Source organism: Alternaria metachromatica (assembly GCF_023757995.1).
Source record: "Alternaria metachromatica strain BMP 0045 chromosome Unknown scaffold_34, whole genome shotgun sequence".
Taxonomy (NCBI): domain Eukaryota; kingdom Fungi; phylum Ascomycota; class Dothideomycetes; order Pleosporales; family Pleosporaceae; genus Alternaria; species Alternaria metachromatica.
The window spans coordinates 112839-131421 of record NW_026055525.1 but is presented as its reverse complement, the minus strand read 5'-3'; the positions used below and the strand labels follow the sequence as shown (position 1 = coordinate 131421).

The 18583-nt window shown below is 53.1% G+C and overlaps 3 protein-coding genes across 3 annotated transcripts; 2 read left to right on the top strand and 1 right to left on the bottom strand.

Annotated features, from left to right (window-relative positions):
• Positions 1 to 310: 310 nt before the first annotated feature.
• Positions 311 to 1237, bottom strand: J4E83_009581 (uncharacterized protein; the record flags this gene model as incomplete). Its single annotated transcript, XM_049336466.1, has 1 exon — positions 311 to 1237. One exon carries the CDS (start codon positions 1235 to 1237, stop codon positions 311 to 313), a length of 927 nt encoding a protein of 308 aa, XP_049184399.1.
• A 7905-nt stretch (positions 1238 to 9142) lies between these two features.
• Positions 9143 to 10519, top strand: J4E83_009580 (uncharacterized protein; the record flags this gene model as incomplete). Its single annotated transcript, XM_049336465.1, has 2 exons — positions 9143 to 9598; positions 9959 to 10519. 2 exons carry the CDS (start codon positions 9143 to 9145, stop codon positions 10517 to 10519), a joined length of 1017 nt encoding a protein of 338 aa, XP_049184398.1.
• A 4966-nt stretch (positions 10520 to 15485) lies between these two features.
• On the top strand, positions 15486 to 16529 carry J4E83_009579 (uncharacterized protein; the record flags this gene model as incomplete). Its single annotated transcript, XM_049336464.1, has 1 exon — positions 15486 to 16529. The coding sequence occupies one exon, from the start codon at positions 15486 to 15488 to the stop codon at positions 16527 to 16529; it is 1044 nt and encodes a 347-aa protein (XP_049184397.1).
• Positions 16530 to 18583: the final 2054 nt, after the last annotated feature.

Below are 18583 nucleotides of genomic sequence, written 5' to 3'. Positions count from 1 at the left end.
TATACTCCAACGTAAGGGTCTCATGATTTGATGCTACTCTCTTTATGTGTTGATCTTTGGCAACTCTGGTGTTTGAACAGATTGGGCATTTGTATGAATGCTCCTACTACAACAGTCTAGTGAATACATGCAAGACATTACTTATACTAAGGAAAGAACTGTGATACATATGGAGATCCTCCCACTGAAACGCAATCGATAATACCATTGCGCACCTTCGCGCCCTGACCGCTCTTGACAACATGTCTGAGCAGCATGACAACCAAGGATGCTTGGCTGCAACAGTACCACCATCAAAACCGCTGCGCCTTCAACGTGTCATGACGACAGCCGCCACAGGTTTCGTAGTGATAGTAGTCTTCTTTCCTTGAACCACGGGTTTCTTCCCCACTTGCAGATCATCCTCCTGTTGCGCACCCGATCGCCTTCCCTGTTCATACCCAGTAACATCAGCCTCCATCATCTGCTCCCAATGCAATGCGACTGCATCTCGAACTTTCGCATCAAACTCCTCAGACGCGAAATACCCTTCACACCTTGCTGCGGTTGCGTATTCGCAGGATGGAGGCTGCCAGGAGATGAGCTGCAACCTGAGCATGTCCAGGTCCTGAATGTCACGTCTCTGCATGTCACACACAGTCAATAGCAGTATATTGACGGCGAGGAGGATGGCGATGCTGATGCGAACATATTGCCATGACAAAACCGTGAATATGATCGTGAAGAAGATGCCGAATGTGCGCCATAGGTTGACATAGGAGTCGAGAAAAGTGTAAATGTTGTCAAGCATATTGGGAAGCTCGGCGATGAGACACGACGCATGATCTGATCCAATACTGGGTGGGCGAAGAGGAAGACAGAGCAGCACGTTGTATAGGTCGTAGGAGATGTTTGGAACGCTGGAGACGGACTTCCAGACCGCGCGTAATCCGTGTTCAAGGGGAGGTGGATCGAACAGTGCGGCGAGGGCGATGGGTAAGAAGAGCAGGAGGTATTTGAACCGCCGGAAGTACGAAGAGGGCGTAGTTGCATCGTGGTTGATCCCGTCTGAGCTTGCAGCTACGTGGCTGACTTTGTGCAACTCAATGGTGTTCTCTTTGTCCATCGATTCGCGCGGGGACGTCTCGCCGGAACGCACGGGCCTTCCAGTGAGGCCTCCGGTCGTTGCACCCACTTCTTCATCAGATTTGGCCGGCTTAGTCTTGTCATGGTCCGCAGTGTCGAACTTCAGTGGCATGGCAGGGTTGTAGAGGCGTGGCTGCGGCGTACCGGATGTTGGTGAGACAATTCGTATAGTGGAGGCTTTTGACACTGGGTAGTATTAATGTGAGTGGAATCCGTGAAACTAGCGAATCCAAGGCACATACCTTGCGCCTGACCATCGATTGGAGTACCATGACCAAGCTTGCGTATACTTGGGCGAGATGGGCTACTAATCTCATCACATGCTATACAGCTTGACTCGATAGTGTTCTGGGAAGAGAGTTGATTAGACAGCATGTGAAGCTGTCGCAAGCATACTGACCTTGGCTGGTCGTGGAGTTTCAAATGATGACATCGTAGAGAGGGTAATGCGACAACACGAGATGCGTGGACTTTGACAGGAGACGGAGAAACAAAAGCGGATGATCAGTTGTAATGTGATGAGGAGGAGACCCAGGGTACAATCTTAATGTGGTTGGTGGGAGGAAGCCAGCGCAGTATGGAGCAAGCGGGGGCTTATGTACCGTATTGTTCAAAGGCCGGCCCTGGCCATTTGTTCTGATTGTTGACTTGGGCGATAAGAAATGAACTTGAGACAGCTCGGAAGCCATTCGCCGCATAATGTGACGGCCTGATTTGGCTGAGACAATGAGCGGACTTTAGTTGACCTGGAAAGCTACGCTCGAAAGTCGTGACGATGAACAGCATGTGTGGCATGCGTGATCAGCCGGCCCTGATGCATGTTGCGACATGTAGGCTGAGTAAGACAGCCACATCCTCACCCTTCACGGACCGTTACTGGGCCTGACAAACCTTTGCCTACGCCATGATGAAGTGAATCACGACACGAAGCGTACGCCAGCGAAACCCACGTCGTGGTTTCTGAGACCGCGCAAGCCAGTATGCGCCATCCTCTGCACTGAAGAGGTGCCCACGTACGCTTGGTCTACCTGAATGCACCCAGACCATGCACGCGGCTGGGTCCATGTGGTAGGCAAGGCCTGGGGAAGCGCTCACTGGCATTCCATAGCGGACAGTATATAGACCGCCGGCTCTTGAGCTGTGAGCAATGAGGTTATGCTGTTGGAGGACATGGGCGGACGTCGTGGCGTTCTGGGTCGCTATCGCGCATGCTCCGGTACTGCACCGCTCAGTGCCACCGGCCTCTTTGTTCGTGCTCATCGTTGTGCAGGAATCGCTCGATCGAGTGTGGCTTCTTCCGAAAGCCAGAGGACGGTACGTGCGTGTTCGCGCTGGTGGCCATGACGATGCGCCCGGGTGTCTGGAGTTAGGCGGCGGACAAGGCGAGGCGGATGGACGGGTTGTGGTCGGATTGCGATCTGTCTAGGTAGCCATGCTGGGCGATGACGACACGGCGGTGGACAGATGCATACAGAAACCAGGTGAATCTCGCGACGCAGCAAAAACAGTGCCTCTACATGGCCACGTTGCTGCGAGCAGTGAAAGTGGAAGAGGAAGGCTCGGCGCGTCGGCCACAACAGCTAGCGGCAGGATGAGAAGTGCCCAGGTGGGTTCGGGCTCGGAGTGCACTAGCGTCCCCTTCGCGTCGAGTCTGCCCATCGACTCCATCATTATCATCCCTGGCCGAGACTTCGATACACATGTCTACTGCGAACACTCTTCTCCGCTTTCACTGTCAAGTCTGCTCGAGCACGACCTAGCCCGCATGGCCAAATCTTCCACTTCGAAGCCCTTGGAAGCCGCGCATCATCTTCGACCCTGCCACGACATGCATCGCCGCACCCCCATGTATGCTCCAGCACGTGGGAATGCACCAATAGGTTTATAGTGTGTTCATCTACAGTCCATGCGGCATGCGCGCAAAAAGAACGATCTTGGGATGTACATGTGAATGATCCCTATCTAGCCGCGATTATGTCCCCGCTCTGTATCAGGCTGCGTACCATCACCTCCTCTCAAGGTGACCCTTCGCAATTGCATGCGCTGATTAGGGCTTGACAGTTCTGAAACTGTACCTGGCCAAATCCCAATAGCTGACACCAGTCTAGAGAACAACGGCAAGTCTTGTTCAATTGAGACAAGTCCACGGATTGGAGTTGTACGATCGAATTGCCTTGCCCGGGCACTGCTTGCATGAATATAGATAACTTGGAGGAAGAAGTGAGAAAGCGGCCCTGGTGATGGGCTAGCCGAACAAGCGGCACGCTAAAGTATATCATCGTAGGTGAGTCCATATGTCCTTGATTAAAGATTCGCCATTGCTGTCGCTTCTAAAATTCGCGAATCATCTTTCTGCTCGGGTAAGTTGACCAGGAGTTGTGCTGGCACCGCGGTGACGCTCAAATATACAGGAAGGATCGTGATTTCGAGGGGACCGGAAGCGAGATGTGACTGTTAGGTACTGCATCATCGCTGGAAGATCTGATGCGGCATCTCGTAGTCGAAGATTGATGAAGGTGAGAAGACATCTACGCGGCGATGCGCTCATTGACAGGATTGTCGAACCCGTGCACGGTTGACTCGCGGGGAGCCAATGGCAGCTGCGATAGGGCCGCGGGGGTGGTCATGCATATTCTGGCCGAGATAACTCCGTCCGTGCCGAAGCGACTGAGCTCCAGCCACGCCATCTTCCAGCTCTGCGGGGCGGCTGCGACTTTCTCTCTCTGGCGTGTATAGGCAGAGGCGACGTCAACTATGTGTAGTGTGCATTAGTACTACTCGCACATCCATCGCTTCTATGTGATCAGTCGACTGGGCGTGCTCCACACGTTGCTACCGTTGAAGGCAAATCCTTCCTTGTAGACCCGAATCGAAGTCTTCCAAGGTTGTGAGCTGTATCCGGGTTTATGCATAGTCTCGTAATGGAAACTCCTACAGTATGATCGCAATGTGGAAAGTCATTCGATAGGTATGTTAGGATCGGATCGCAGCAACGCCAGTTTGTGAAGTCGAGAATATGTGCATGTGGTTGCAGTACAGCCTCCTGGAATACGTCTCCATGCCGATAAATTCTGCTAGTATCCAGAAACAGGACCTCCGATACCTGGAGTAAGACTTAACTGCATAAAACGAACGTCATGGTATGGAGCACGATTTTAGAAGATACATGGCTGATGGACGATATACGACTCTTCGTTCCAGAGGGTGATGCACGAATCAGCCTCGTGTAGTGAACATGGCCACGGCCGCCCACTACGCTTCTGCTCAAACATCCCTTTGGCGTACCTACAAACGCCAAACTAATATTATAGAGAAGAACTTCAGAAGCGCAGTAGACGTTAGTTTAATGCTATTTCAAATAGCAGCTCGTAACAAGATACAAACAAGAGGTCGTAACTGCTAGCTCACTAGTCGCCGAGTAGATAACTATGCATTGTTAAGAGCAGGTAGATGATAGACTTCTATAACATGCGTTGCTACTACGTTTCTGTTCAATAAACATTGCCATCACACGGTGTTGCTTAAGATGAGACTTTCCTGCAGCCACCGCCATACTCCCATTTGTAGTCCGGCACCATGCAGTGCCCTCAAACTGTCAATGCTTGCTCGAAAAGCAAGCTATACCAAAGGACTCCCAACTAGTATTGACCCATCGATACTCGTGTGTATCCTCCACGCAAACAAGGTCTGGTTGACTCGAAGAACGCAGAAGGCCTTGTCTTTGTCATACTACTAGTGTCAAAGGGGCGGAGTTGCCTTGTTTGTGGAGCGGATACCCATCGATACTGGCTCTTTGGCGTGAAAGATCCTGTTATGGATGTCGACGGCTGTTGTTTTGGGCCCGTAGCACCAGCTCCGGATGTTGTAATACATTTCGTAGGACTAGACGGTGCTATCGATTGTCACGATGTTGTCGTCCTTCAGATTGGAAGGTGGGTTGATGACATGATGGCATGGTCGCTCCTTCCTTCCTTCTTCAGGATCCGTGCTACGGCCCCGGGGAGCTCTCTGGAGGCCGTCCGGCTGCGCTGCAACCAACATCGACTGCCAACGTCTTCTGAACACTGCACGTCCGCATCTCGCTACGTTGTTAACGCTCTGCGCAGCATGAGGCCGCTTCTCAGGCCATGGCAGCATGTGGTCTCGCAATGTGAACGGTTCCCCCATGTTTCTGCCCGGGGAAGGTTTCGTGTTCCCGAGGTCGAGATCATGATGCGCTACTCTCCGTTCCATCTAGCGTCTTGGCGCGGACATCTAGCGTCGTGGCGCGGGGCACCGTGTGCAAGACAATATTGCTCATCAACACCAGAAAGAATAGAGTGCGCCTTTGACTCAGACTGCGGTCCAGCCCATTCATCAACACCAATGCTTGCGCCGATAGCGACCTTGTGATCACGATGCAGTAAGCACAGCGTAGTTGTCTGGAACAGTGAAAACGTCCTCATGTAGCATGACCTGCGACGCTTCCGGCCAACTCGGCAAGCCAGTCGCTCTCTGTACGGCATGACGACGGAGTCGTCCTTGCTAATCCGCGTTGCGGTTCCTTGTCCAGGTGTGCAACGTCGATGTTGTACCTTCTCGTATTGCGTTCTACGAAGTCCAAGGCTTCTGATTGCGAATCGGCAAGGCTGATCCCTTCATCGAAGAGTCTCGACTCTGGCGTCGGTTTGTACACGTCTGGCATAGTAGGCGAGGCTTCTGTATCCATCACCGGGATTGCTGGTTTCACTTACGGATCCTCTCCGCCACCATGAGCAGACTGGCAGAAAAGTGAAGGCATAGCCTCATCGGTGCGATTGCGAGAGTATGGCGATCCAGGCTACGTCATAGGCCGTGAGTAATCGGGAACGCAACACCACATTGACCGAGCCGCTAAATCACACGCGGAGCTCTCAATGTTAGACGGCCCACGCACACTGTACGTCGCGCTCATTGCGGGGTACGCTAATGCAGGCACTCCCGAGGTCGCGCTCCTTGGGTGCCCCTCGGTCCTCCGCGACGACACCACCAACATTAGATCACGACGCATCACCACCAACGTCACCCTCCAGATCTTCTGCAGAAATCGCGCTGCTCGTCTTGTCCGGCTTGCGCGATGAACCATCAGACGCGACGATCATCGGCTAGCCCTTCCACCACGCACGTCACGACCACCATTCCATCAACTACGGGCGACGGCAGCCGCTGATCAACGCGTCGCAGGCGCCATATCTCGTCCGAAGTGGACATGCTTGTATAAACCGGGACATGCACCACGCTTCGCTATTAGTGAAAGACGTGGCCAGCTCGCTTGGGTCCGACACGCCGTCGCGTCTGCCGTTATGGGCCGAAGCGGGAGCCACTTCAATGGTTTGTATACCTCCGGAAGGGACGCTTCAGACCTGGGCGGGCAACGACGCGCTCCGGTAGCTTGAATCACCCCGGCGCATCGCAAGACACAACGCTACTTCCTCTTTAGTCTCACAGCACACAGGCTTGTTCCCCTTGATATTTCTAGCGTCATTCCCGTCCTATTCAGAGGGCGCGTCGCTCCGAAGACCCCAAGCATGCCCACCAGCGCACGGCATGTCCTAGAGTCCACGCTACCCCTCGCGAAAGACCACGCCACTTCGCGTCATTGACAACATCGAGAACACCCGACGGTGCACATTCGTGTCTGCAACGAGATGGACAAGGCTCAGACACACGGTCGCTCTCGTAGCCCGTCAGACATCCGCTGCTACGGCATGGCGGTCCACTGCGATAACTTCGGGTCGCCCGACCACTCTTTCCGGTATATTGGCCTTCATCCATCGCAACATGGAGTTGATGACGCCCAGTTGGCCACGAGCCTTTGGCGTGGAGCTACTCGATCGGTCGCTCAGCTACAGGTCTTGACTAAAACCTCACGGTAGCGGATGACTGTGTACCCAGAACGCGGCCTGATGTACACTGACTCGACCACTCTCACCAAGCCATTCACAACGAGTCCCAATGAACCAGACGAACACGCACAATGTCGGCGGCTTGAAGGCTTCCCGGCGCATCGCCCCCACCAACGGAGCAGCCTTCATTGTTGCTATCGCTCTTCACGCGCCCAGGGTCGAAGCACATCATGGAACAGGGCAGCATTGCTAGCGGACATTACCGGTGAGGAGGCATGGATCTGACGCTGTTGCTCTGCCCGACTGGCCAGCCACAAGGGTGTCGGGGCTACTGTTTGCTCCTCCAAACAGTCCGACGACACATGCGACAGCTCAAGCTCAAACTCGCGACCGTATCAGCAGCACGTGTCGGTCGCGACCATGTACATAACACCGCCCTCCTTTCCGCACATCCCCGGGACGCCGACTCGCGCACGAAACACATTCGCCGCCGCCAGCCCAACGGGGGAACACGGGAACTTGGAGAGGGAGGAGCCCGGGGCCATACCTTTTACGCGTCTGGACCCTGCCATTGCGTGGACGCGATCAGGGGGACTGTCACAGGTGAAGCAACCAAACACCGGTCTCGCGATTAACGCATAGCCAGCACCTGTGCCGCAGCAATCATAGTGTTGGATTCTGAAAGACACGAATGACCTGCATCCGAGTCTCGAGAGTGAGCGACTCCTTCAGCAACACGGTCGCCCTGGACATTGCAGCTCGATAGGTGCGCGAGAACATCGCCAGAGGCATCGAGCGGCCCGGCGTACGTCTCACCACGAAGGCTCTCGAATGGGATGCTGACCTCTCCAGCCTTGAGCACCACTCCGTCTCCAGCACCACTTCGCGATTCCCCCGTCCCATCGCTTCACCACTCAACGCACGTCTCCTTATCGCCCACACTCCAGACACATCATGAGCGAGTCGCGCCGTGGTGAATATCTGGTCACAACCTCCACTGGCATGAGCAGCAGGAAGGCCTTGCCGAGACTCCATCGGCCCCGGTCCGAGTGGACCCCATCCCAGCTCTTGAATACGGTTGTCGCACTGCAACGGCCCCGTGTCCAGGCGCGTCGTTCCAGCCCGTTAGCGGTCACGAATGACAGCAGGGCTATGAGGATACCCTGGAAAGTCTTTGCGAAGTACTAGCAAGCACCGGCTAGCGGAACGCGATCTCGCTTTCTCTGGTGAGTCTATGCGTGGAACCAAGTGCGACATGTCACTCCGCCACTCGCCTCGACCAATCTCACCGATCCGCGAACAATGGGCACGAGCCTGCTTGGACCCAAACTTCTACGGCAACACCAGATCGTGTGTTCCACTTCACACCGGATCCGGCGGTAGCTAGGTGGATTACACCATCATAACTCGAGCAGCGCCAGGCTTTGTAGCCGATAACGCGGCAGAAGGCCTTCGTAGAGCTCTAGCGACCGAGCGTCGTGGTTCTCTTCGCGCAAAGGCTAGCTAGCAATATGGTCGTGGAACGGGCCATTTTCTCTCTGGGGTAGCCGACAGCTTATTGCACCATGATCGTGCTCATCCCTCCACATCCACAGCTTGTCGTCGCATGGCGGCAGCTCAGTCTCATTGCGACAGTGGCGGCCCCATTATATGGCGCGATGATGACACAAGTCCAGCCGAACGTTGAAGGATCTAGGAGCTCACCTGTTGCCTCTTGCAACTGGAATCTGTAATGCTACGGGCTCGAAGCCGTCAATTGCATGGATCCGCGCCGTGCCACAATCTTTTGCAGCTGGTGCAGCTGCAAGAACAGCCCTAGAGCTCTCGAACGCGCTGAACCCTCCCATCCTCTTCTACGTACATCTCACTACTCTTCATTTCTCTCCTTTGCGTCGCTGTAGTTTTCTCCGTGACTGTGTGAACTGGCTTCTGATTAATCTCACTTGCCTCCAAATGGCTTCCTGAGGCTCACACATTACATTCGCTGCCCGTCAACTAGGGTTAGCCCTAGAGGGCCTCGCGGGCGCGCTAGCCCACCGACAGGGCGCGGCGCTGTTGCCTAGCACCGGAACTAAGAGTGCTGCTACTCCCAAGCCACCGAGCACACAATCTGCGATTGCGAACTGAACCTTGAACCCGCGACACTCTCCGCCATGCGCGTGACAAGGTCCATGGCGAGCAGCGAGCAGCTGTTACCTTCCTCTGCGTCCAATCGGCCCCTCGATCAACCCTCCTCACAAACCCCGACGCTACCAGTGCCATACCTCTTGTCCAAACCGAGATACCATGAGATTTACGACTTCATCCAGGGACTTCGCGACGGCAAAGATTCGGTCGAGTACGGAGATCATGAGTTCGCCGTCGCAGTTCGACCTCAAGACTGGCCTTCACTGCGAGATGAGCTGTTCGAACCAGGAGTGGAGAGCGAGAACCTGAGCCGGGACACTGCTGGTTGGGCAGGCGACAAAGTTTACTACAACTACGATGACCGCAAAAGATCTCTTACCATCAAAATGTGCGGTTACGCGCTTTACTCTTCGGTCAAGGGAAACCTTGGTTCCCGGCTGTGTGAGAAATTGGCCGGTGTAAAGAAAGACGTGGAATTGAGTGTAAGCATCCTTGATCCAGATCATAGAACGCTTACATGCTCGATCATCGATGATATCAACTTTGTCGGCCGATTCCAAACATATATTGGTCGTCAGTCCCTTCGCACGCCTTGCATCGCTTTCATCTACGCACACAAGAATCTTCCAGCATTCGTCATTGAGATTTCGCATGGTCACATGGATCTCAGACGAGCAGCGCATGATTATATAGCTCGCAGGAAGGGTAAGTGTCATTGCTTGTAAACTACGTGTGGGATATACACTGACATCAAACACCAAGTTGCAGGCAGTACCAAGACATTCGTCGGGATTGAGTTTGAACATCGTACGCCTGAGCAATAACGCGTGTTGCGCGAACAGCCTCACTGGGCCACCTACCAAGTGTTTCGTTTCCGTGTCAAGGACAAGAACCTGGCGGTTGTAGACGCTGGCACTCGTGTCAAGTTCCGAGATGCTAATGGTGTCATCTCGCCAAACGCCAAAATCCCGTTCTCTGTAGCCGACTTTGTAGCCGATTCTGCGCAGCCAGATACGGTCGATCTTCATGCTCTACAGCTGGACTTTACGCACCAAGAGCTTCACGACGTCTTCTCATACGCAGAAAAGTTTTCACGCATCGTAGACGAGTATAGCGACAAGATGCGTTCTGAAAGGAGGCAGGAGTATGAATACGCGGAACTGAGCGATGCGGATAGTGATTCCAACACTTCTGATTCTAAGGATGTCGGCACCGATGGGAACAACAAGGACCAGGGCGATTCTGATATCCTCAGCCATGTCGATGAAAATCTCAGCGAGCCTGGCAGCCCCAGTGCCACGATTGCCACTTCACCGGCCCCTGCACGTGGCTCACCCCCTCTCAAGAAGCGGAGGCGCGATGGTCCTGGCAACATACAGATTGGCGAGATCAGAAAGAGCTGAAGGGTGGTTGGACCCTCTGGGTCGGGCGTACAGCCTCTCGCGCGTGGGTCATAATCACGCTTATAACCCTACTGGCTCGTCATCAAGGCGGCCTCGTACACGCTTCTTTCTGTTACACGATACCTAGAGTTCGACTTGAGCTCAAAAGGCGCGACTCGCGGATCATGAGGTACCTGATACCATGACGGCATTGTCACAGAAGTTTAACTTTCATATGATATCGCGGTGTCCACATACGATGGGTGACTTCCACAACGCAGTCCATGACGTGCGCATCAAGTGACAATCTCTTTCTCATCCCTTCCATCATTTAAACGGCGGATTCAGTCATCGTGTATCTCGTGTGTGTTGCGGGAGTCATTGCGACACCGACTTCTACGAACAAGTCTCCTTTTCAACGATAAATTGCTCATGACATGTAGATGTGAGCCTGGCACGATCTTTGCCCCGTTACCAAGATGTGAAGGCTGAGCTGTCACATGCTTATCGGTAACGGCAGTGGAGACAATGTTGATCAACGCCATCATATTGTTTACGCTCTACTCATAGACAATTTTTATGATTGGTGACAAAGAAGTAGATGCATAGACTGAAGGAGATCTTGAGCTAGAGGGAGAAATTCGACAGAGAGCCTACGTTCCAGGAGAGTACTGGAGCAAAGACAAGAACCTGAATCGAGTTCTGCGCTTGCACGACAGAAGACGCGATAGTATCACAAGAATGGCTCAATGGAAGCCGACGCCAATCGAAGGAAGGAGCTGGTCGGATCAAAGAGTCATGACGCCACGAATTCACGAATGCTTCACTGATAGGGACTGAGAAGGTACTAGGATCTTAGTCATCGCCATCAGCGGTTGATGAGCTCTCCAGTGCGCGTACAAAAGCGACTGCACATAGGCCAGCATCATACACGACAGATGTTACACGACATGTATCGAAGACCCTGTGTCGTGGTCGGCGACAGCGTGTCGACACGCAAACCGTAGACATCTCCTCCGTGCCTCCATATGAAAAGAGTCGACTTTGCCTTGCTAGCATACTTGAAGCGTAAAAAAGAAAGGGTTTTGCTGCATTAAGCAGCACTAGGACGTGGTGGTTGGCTTTGAACAAACAGTCCTGCGACGGGATGAAGAGCTTACCGCGCGCCCCATCGTTACTTGCGCATCCAGCCGACGTCGTTTGAGAGCGCTGTCCGGAACGAGAGCACACCTGTCAAGCCAGACGCCCCGCTTTCCAAGCGTCACGAACTCTCTCCAGATGTCTGATGAGCTGCCCAGACTCTGCTTCACCTACAGGCTTTGCACCCATCCTGCCACGACTCCCGTGATTTGCACAAAGATGGGGCATGACATGGTCGTGCTCATATCGTGGTCGTGATGAGGGCATACCGTGCGTCGCAGTGCTTGAAGCGGAGGTATCATGTAGTCTTTGTCGGGTGCGGCAATCGAGAGCTGGCTGCGGGGATACGGACGGGCATGTAGGGATACTCGTGTTGGCATATAAGCACGCAGCGGCGTGTGATGTGAATGCGGGCAAAGCGGCGGGTTGCATGTGACAGCAATCGCGCAAACTGTAAGGGAAAGCAGTTACATGGAGCATCCGTCGGCGAAGACGAGACCGAACACAACACGTGTTCCTGCGATCCCAACGACACACCTCTACCTGAGCGAAGGTCTGCCGAGTCCAGCGTCCCAGAGTCTATCTCTTATGACCGCCAGTTTCTCCAAGGTGTGCTCCGATAACTACTGTGCGGCTCTTACACCGATCGCGAAGGCGAGAATCTCGCTTATTGGAAGACTGGGATCGATATGCTGCGAGCAGTATTTCTAGCTCTACAAAGCTTTGCATTAGATCAGCTACATAACATTGGCGAGAAACTGGCTTCCCTAGATAGCGCCTCGAACCTCTCTCGCAACTATTGGGTTTCCACCTCTGCTTAAGAACTTGGTACTTTCCTTAAACAAGGTCGTGCTCTGAACGCGCATACACTGACTTTGCGGATCTCTAATACCTTTGAACGTTTCTAAGATGCTGAAGCAGCTTTCCTTCGCTTCGCACAGCACTGCGAAGTGAGTTTGATGTACTAGAATTAGCAGATTCTTGGCGGTAGTACTCTAGAGATGACCGCTTAAGACTTTTGTAAGCGATACGAAGATCGCATGTTAAAGGAGAAGCGCGCGACCTCTGACGAGTTTAGAAACTTTTTGAGTATCTCTGGAGCAGCTCTGGAGTACGTCGTACTAGGGCTAGACTTTCTTTGGGACCTTGAATACAGCTTGCTTAATGATCTTAAGGTTTAGGTTTATCTTGACGAATAATCTTAGTTTAGACTAGCCGGAGGCAAAGAGACAAAGACGCGAATAATTGACTGCGAGGCTTGCCTTTAGTTCGTCTTGTATGGAGAGCGGTTTTCATTCTCTGGGTGGCACCTGGATGTACTAAATGGAACATGGCTGACAACTATCACCGGCTTCCGTGCCTGGTTTATATATACTGGACTATGTACTGAGAAGGAACAGAAGGAACTAGAAACCTCGGGGGCATAGTGGAGACTAGCTGCTGAACATGTTGAAATTATTCTTCTCCGCCCCGGCGACACCCTTATTATGAGACCTGGTCATCCGGTAGTACACTGCGTCCTTACATTGGACGACTCTATTGCACGAGGAGGCATGATTTGGTCAGCAGCCGACATCGGCAGAACTATCAAGAACATCAATTACATCATCCAGTCGCCAATGGCCACAAATGAAGACATACCTCGGCAATTCTGCAATTATCTGGATGCGCTGTATCGTCATGTTCAGGAGGGGACACCAGCAAATACGAGCGCGAAATACGCACGTCGATTACAACATCCGGTGTACTCTTCTAGCGACCTGGAAAGCATCGCAAACCTTATCAAGCAGCTAAAGGACCGCAAAGTTCTATGTTGCGCTTGTGCAAAGACATGTAAAATCCCGTCGCAGAAAGACTTTGACCGTTCGGAGAAGTTTGTGAAGCAGGGCAATGACGAGAAACGGAAAGAGGATCAGAACAGATTTTGTCCGTGCTGGTGTTCTGGAGAACGTGTTCATGCTCGGGGCTGCAATAGGTGGTGTCATGCAAAGAAGAAGCTTGCTTGCATGGTGTGACGGAATGCATTCGGATCAGTGCGCGAATGCTCGTAGATAAAGATGCTCAAACCACTAGACTCATCGGGTAAAACATACGACCGCTCGTTGTGAAGGTGCTTCGTTGCCGGCCTAGTGCCTGTCAGAACCTTGGAACGCTTCCACGTCACGATATTCGCCATTCGACCGTTGGCGCCACTGGGCTCGTCGCCTGCAACTTCCCTGTCCGTTCGCACCTGTCTCTGCCTCACGCGTAACCATGTGGAAGGTGATGGAATCTTCGTCTCCCGAGATATTGGTGTGGTGTAGAAGCTCATCTTCACTCTCATCGCCAAGGTCGATGTTTCGCGGATCAAAAGTACTAACGTAGACCAGTAGTACGGACTGATCAGCCTCATATCTTTCGAAACAACGTACTGGTTGCGGACGAGCGTTTCCCTGCCCCCGATCTTCCTGACCCGCCATTGTCTGCTTCTCTCCACATTGGCGCGGCCTGAATCTCGATAGACCGCCGTTGCGATGTTGCGCGGGTCGGCGTCGACGCTTGGCGGTTGCATCAGCGCCGAAGCCTGCTGACCACAGCTTGGTTGTAGCCCGGACTTACGTCGACTCGAGTGTCTGAGATGCCGCTGCCATGGGCGTTCTGAACACGCTCGTGCTTGACCATGGTAGCGGGTCATCCTTCGACGCTGTGAGTGTGCGCGGACCCGTCGTCTGCCATCAAAGAGCTTGAGAGGTGGGGTGAAGTCAACCAATAGGAGCCAAGCTAACCTCCGGGTCCATCTGGGTGGGCTACCAGTGCGGAACCCCCCCACGCCTGATTTGTTCTCTGTCTTTCGCGCTCGAGCCTGAGGGATCTTTTCGTCACATGTTGGACGGCAAGGTGTATTTGCTACGATGCTCATGTGTTGGCGTTCGAGCGCTGCGCAGCATCTACCCCATTCTGAAGACTCCGATTTACAGTTTAGCGGCTGGCCCGCGCGGCCCCGCGCTGACCGCGAACGCCTCAAGCCCGGACACAGGTCCAGGCACTTGCCTGATATCCATCATCCGTCCATTGCTTTGCTACTTCACAGCGTCCTTTATCATATGGCACACCCTGCTCGCGACGCGTCAGATTGCGAGAATTCCATCTGGTCAAAGACCCACTCACAGCTGACACGATAAGGCGATCACACGGCGCTGGAATGGACTCTCGTTCGTCTGTACTAGCCCACACAGGTTTCGCATGAAGAGTATTATCATCTGTTGGTAAACTGCGAATGGGCGTCGCGTTGATGGCACACAGTACCAAAGTGTCCCTTTAGCAAAAAATCGAAAATGTTAAAATATCGGCCGGGGGCTTAGCGCGCTAAGCCCTACAAAATTTACTATCTAATCGCGAGTAGGCTGCAGGGGCTCTGCACCTTATACTTATCCTTATATATATATACTGTTGCTTGCAACACAAACTCGATGAATTCAAAATACGTTGGTAAACTGGTCTCGCTTTTTTGGGTATGGTAATGTCGTATGCCGAATTGAACTCTCGATCCACTACGCAGGAATTCTATTCTCAACGCTAATCGCAGTCCCAGACACGAGCCCTCTCTATGAACAGCTGCAGTCTCAAGCCCCGAGTCTCCCCACAACGATCACTGGGTTCGTACACCCACAAGCGAGGATGCGGCAAAGCGGACATCCCGCATGGGCGGTCATTGTGGAACTAGTGCTGGGGGGCTCTTTGCCTAGGATAAGCCACGGTTCGATACCCCTTGATGTCATGAACGTATCTCGCTGTGGAGACATATCTTGCTGGGCGATTAGTTTATGAGCTGTTCACGCTGTCCAACGAAGGTGGTTCTCGGTGTCATATGCCACCACATGACGAGGACGAAGAAAGCCCGCCCTTCACTCGTTGGGGTTGTCATCCGCGGTTTGAGGACCTTGTACAAAACATCGATGCCGGCACATGGGTCGCTCCCGGCGACTGGGCCGGTGGCTGTTCTGTTACCAACGACCTGATCGAACACTTTCCCCGGGCGAGCATCTCGCATTTCGTGCAGGATGGCACCACTCGGTACCCCACCTTTGATTTGGTCTCGCTCGAGATCATTCATACGAATCTGGAGGATATCGCGGTACAGCTGCGCGCTTCGTGCCCGCAGGCCATCATGGATGAATTGTCCGAGACTCTGGAGCACCTTGACCGATTGATCCATGGAAACCAGGAGACAGAGATTGTCAACGACGGGGCCAGCATCGGCTCCCTCAATCTGAGTGACCTTATTCGGGAGCCGGTACCCGATCTAGAGGTTGCCAACAATGCCAGCATGCACGCCTCGGATGATGAGGAAGTTACTCTTTACGAGGGCGAAACCCAATACCTTCAAGCAGTCAACGGTGGGGCCACCAATGAAACCTACAATCTCGACGACGTGCTCATACAGTCAGACTTTGAAGACAATGCCAGGATCCTCGAGCTTGGTGATGCGGAGATGGCTGCGTACGAGGGCGACACGGACGAGCCTTCAACGCTTTCACTTGATTACGACTTCATCTACGCCGACGACATGGACGCCCAACCAGTCCAAAACCAAGTCGATGCCAGCGCGGTGCCTACACCATCCAACACCGGCCTTCTTCAGCAATTCGAATCAATGAACGTTAACGACTATGGAGAAGAGGTCTCGTCCCCAGCCAATGGCCCACTTACCCCTCATGACCATCACGGCCCATCCGTAAATCAGTCTCTCGGTACCGACAGCACCGAGTCTGAACTTGGGCCTGGATCTGGCGACGATGAAGCCGTCATGTCGCGCTCTGACCTCAACCATGACCCTCAGCGGAGGCATCTTCCCGTGTACGACATCCGCCACCATGTGTGCTCATCAAGGAACGGGTGGACGTGGGACTAGTAACCTTCTACCCACCACGTTAGTGGGTTGTGTCCAGAAGCCCGCAGTACGAGCCAGATTGGATGAGAGGTAGACATGCCATGCGCGAGTTCCGGTAGTACCTAAGCTGGAAGGGGTGAGGGGTTTGACAGGTATGCAAATTGCGAATGGGGACGAATTCGACGGCAGAGACGGCGTTGGGTGCTCATTGGCGTTGGCGTTGGCGTTTTTGCTTTCTCGATTAGAAGACATGTAGCGTGCGACGAAACAGGAAAATGATTGTAATGGTACTCAAGTACAAATGTAGCATGTGATCTCCTGGTACCTCTTGGGTTGGTGTACCAGCCAACGTCATCTCGTTGGTTTGCTCGGAAGCAAGCCGCACTTCCGCATCTATCGCCTCCCCCGTCCTCGCAAGACTGTCTTCATCACTTTGCGCAAAGCATGACTCTTTTTTAAGTAAGCTTTTATAGAAGTTCCGTGCTGCTCTTTTGACTAAGCCGTGGAAGATGTCGAGCAATATGGACCAAATGAGATACGCCCTCTCATGTTCTGGATGGCTGATACCAAGGAACTCTCCTGAACCAAGATGCACTACACTTAATAGTCGACCGTGTTTATGTGCACAAGTCGCTGCAACCTTTTGGTGGTGAATATCGACTACACAATGCAGACGGCGAGGACCATGTAAGCGCGACGAGCTCATTGAGCTAGAATCCGAAAGTCAGGCATGGAGAAGAAATTGATGGTCGAAACAGCCAAGTATCATCATGATAGAACCTGATGCCTATGGATGAAAGAAAAGCACATGGTGAAGTTAGGACAGAAAGCTCACAGCATGACGGGGACGGGAATGGCGTTCAGATGCTCAACTGAATTCGTGCTAGATCTAGAGGCAAGGCTCATCACTCGAACGGTCTCTGGAAGCCCCACGCAAGATTGTGGCATTGGAAATGTTCCCATTTTTAGCCAGTAAACCTCATGTTGCTAGCTCGTCACCCTGCGTTTTCCGTGTACTGCATCATGAGATGGTCGGCACAAGAGAGCGGCCGTGGATCCAAATCCAGGAGGATGCGTGAGAGTAGCATGGTAAGTTCAGTAAGCGTTGAATGCATATGCGCTCTTGTTACTGCAATCTGCACATTTGCAGTGCCCTGCAACTTGTGGTAGTCATGCCCTGATCTCAGCAATGACCGCTTCGAGCATGCATATAGTGTGGTCATGTCTGCGACATAGCAATCGTGTATGTGGAACGCAAATTGATGGTGTCGGCGGATTGTTGAGTCAGTCCAGAGGTAGCGGTAGCGGCAGAAGCCGGCGCGGAAGCTCCGGGTTTGTCGGGCCATTAGCAGGGACATCTTGAGTTGCACGGTTCGGAGGTGCCTGAAACTCCGAGTAGACGTTGGGCGTCTTCAATACAGTCTTCTTCAATTCCAATATTGGACACCGGAGTCTCGGCGCCATGATCTCAGTCCTCCCAAGCAACCATCCAAAGCGAAACTCAGACGACTTGTGCCTGTTGTCTTGATCTCAGCCGATGCAAGAGGGTATTTAGGGTATAGTCAGAATCGTTGGTGTCGCGAGATTGTGAAAGTGTCGTTCTGAACGAGACTCCGCGCACGCTCTGGAGAGTAAGATCGCGAACCGATTCGCGGGAATGTCGTAGCTTTGGGCCGCTTCATGAGGTGTTCGAGAGGGTGAGCCGTTGGGGTGCAAATGCCTGGTGCGGTTGCGCGAGACTGTGGAGGAAAGTAGCTATTTCGTGGCATTCTCGTCAACCGAGCAGTAAGAGATGGTACCGTACAGCCTCGGAGCTGGGCAGGATGTCATCGCATTACTACTCGGAAGAGCTGAGAGCAAGACCGAGTCAACGGCGACGTGCTAGTTTCCAGGTCGCGATCTAATACCCGTGTGTCTTCTCCTGTTGGTTGAGCTAGTGCCTTGTCCATGACATGATGGAAGACCAGGTGCCAGCTTCCTGATTTGCGATATTCATAGACCAGTATCGTTTCTTGGCGTCGACATGTTCCTCGGAGAAGTTGGAGTTGTCGGTGTGTGTTTGAAGCCTGATGTCG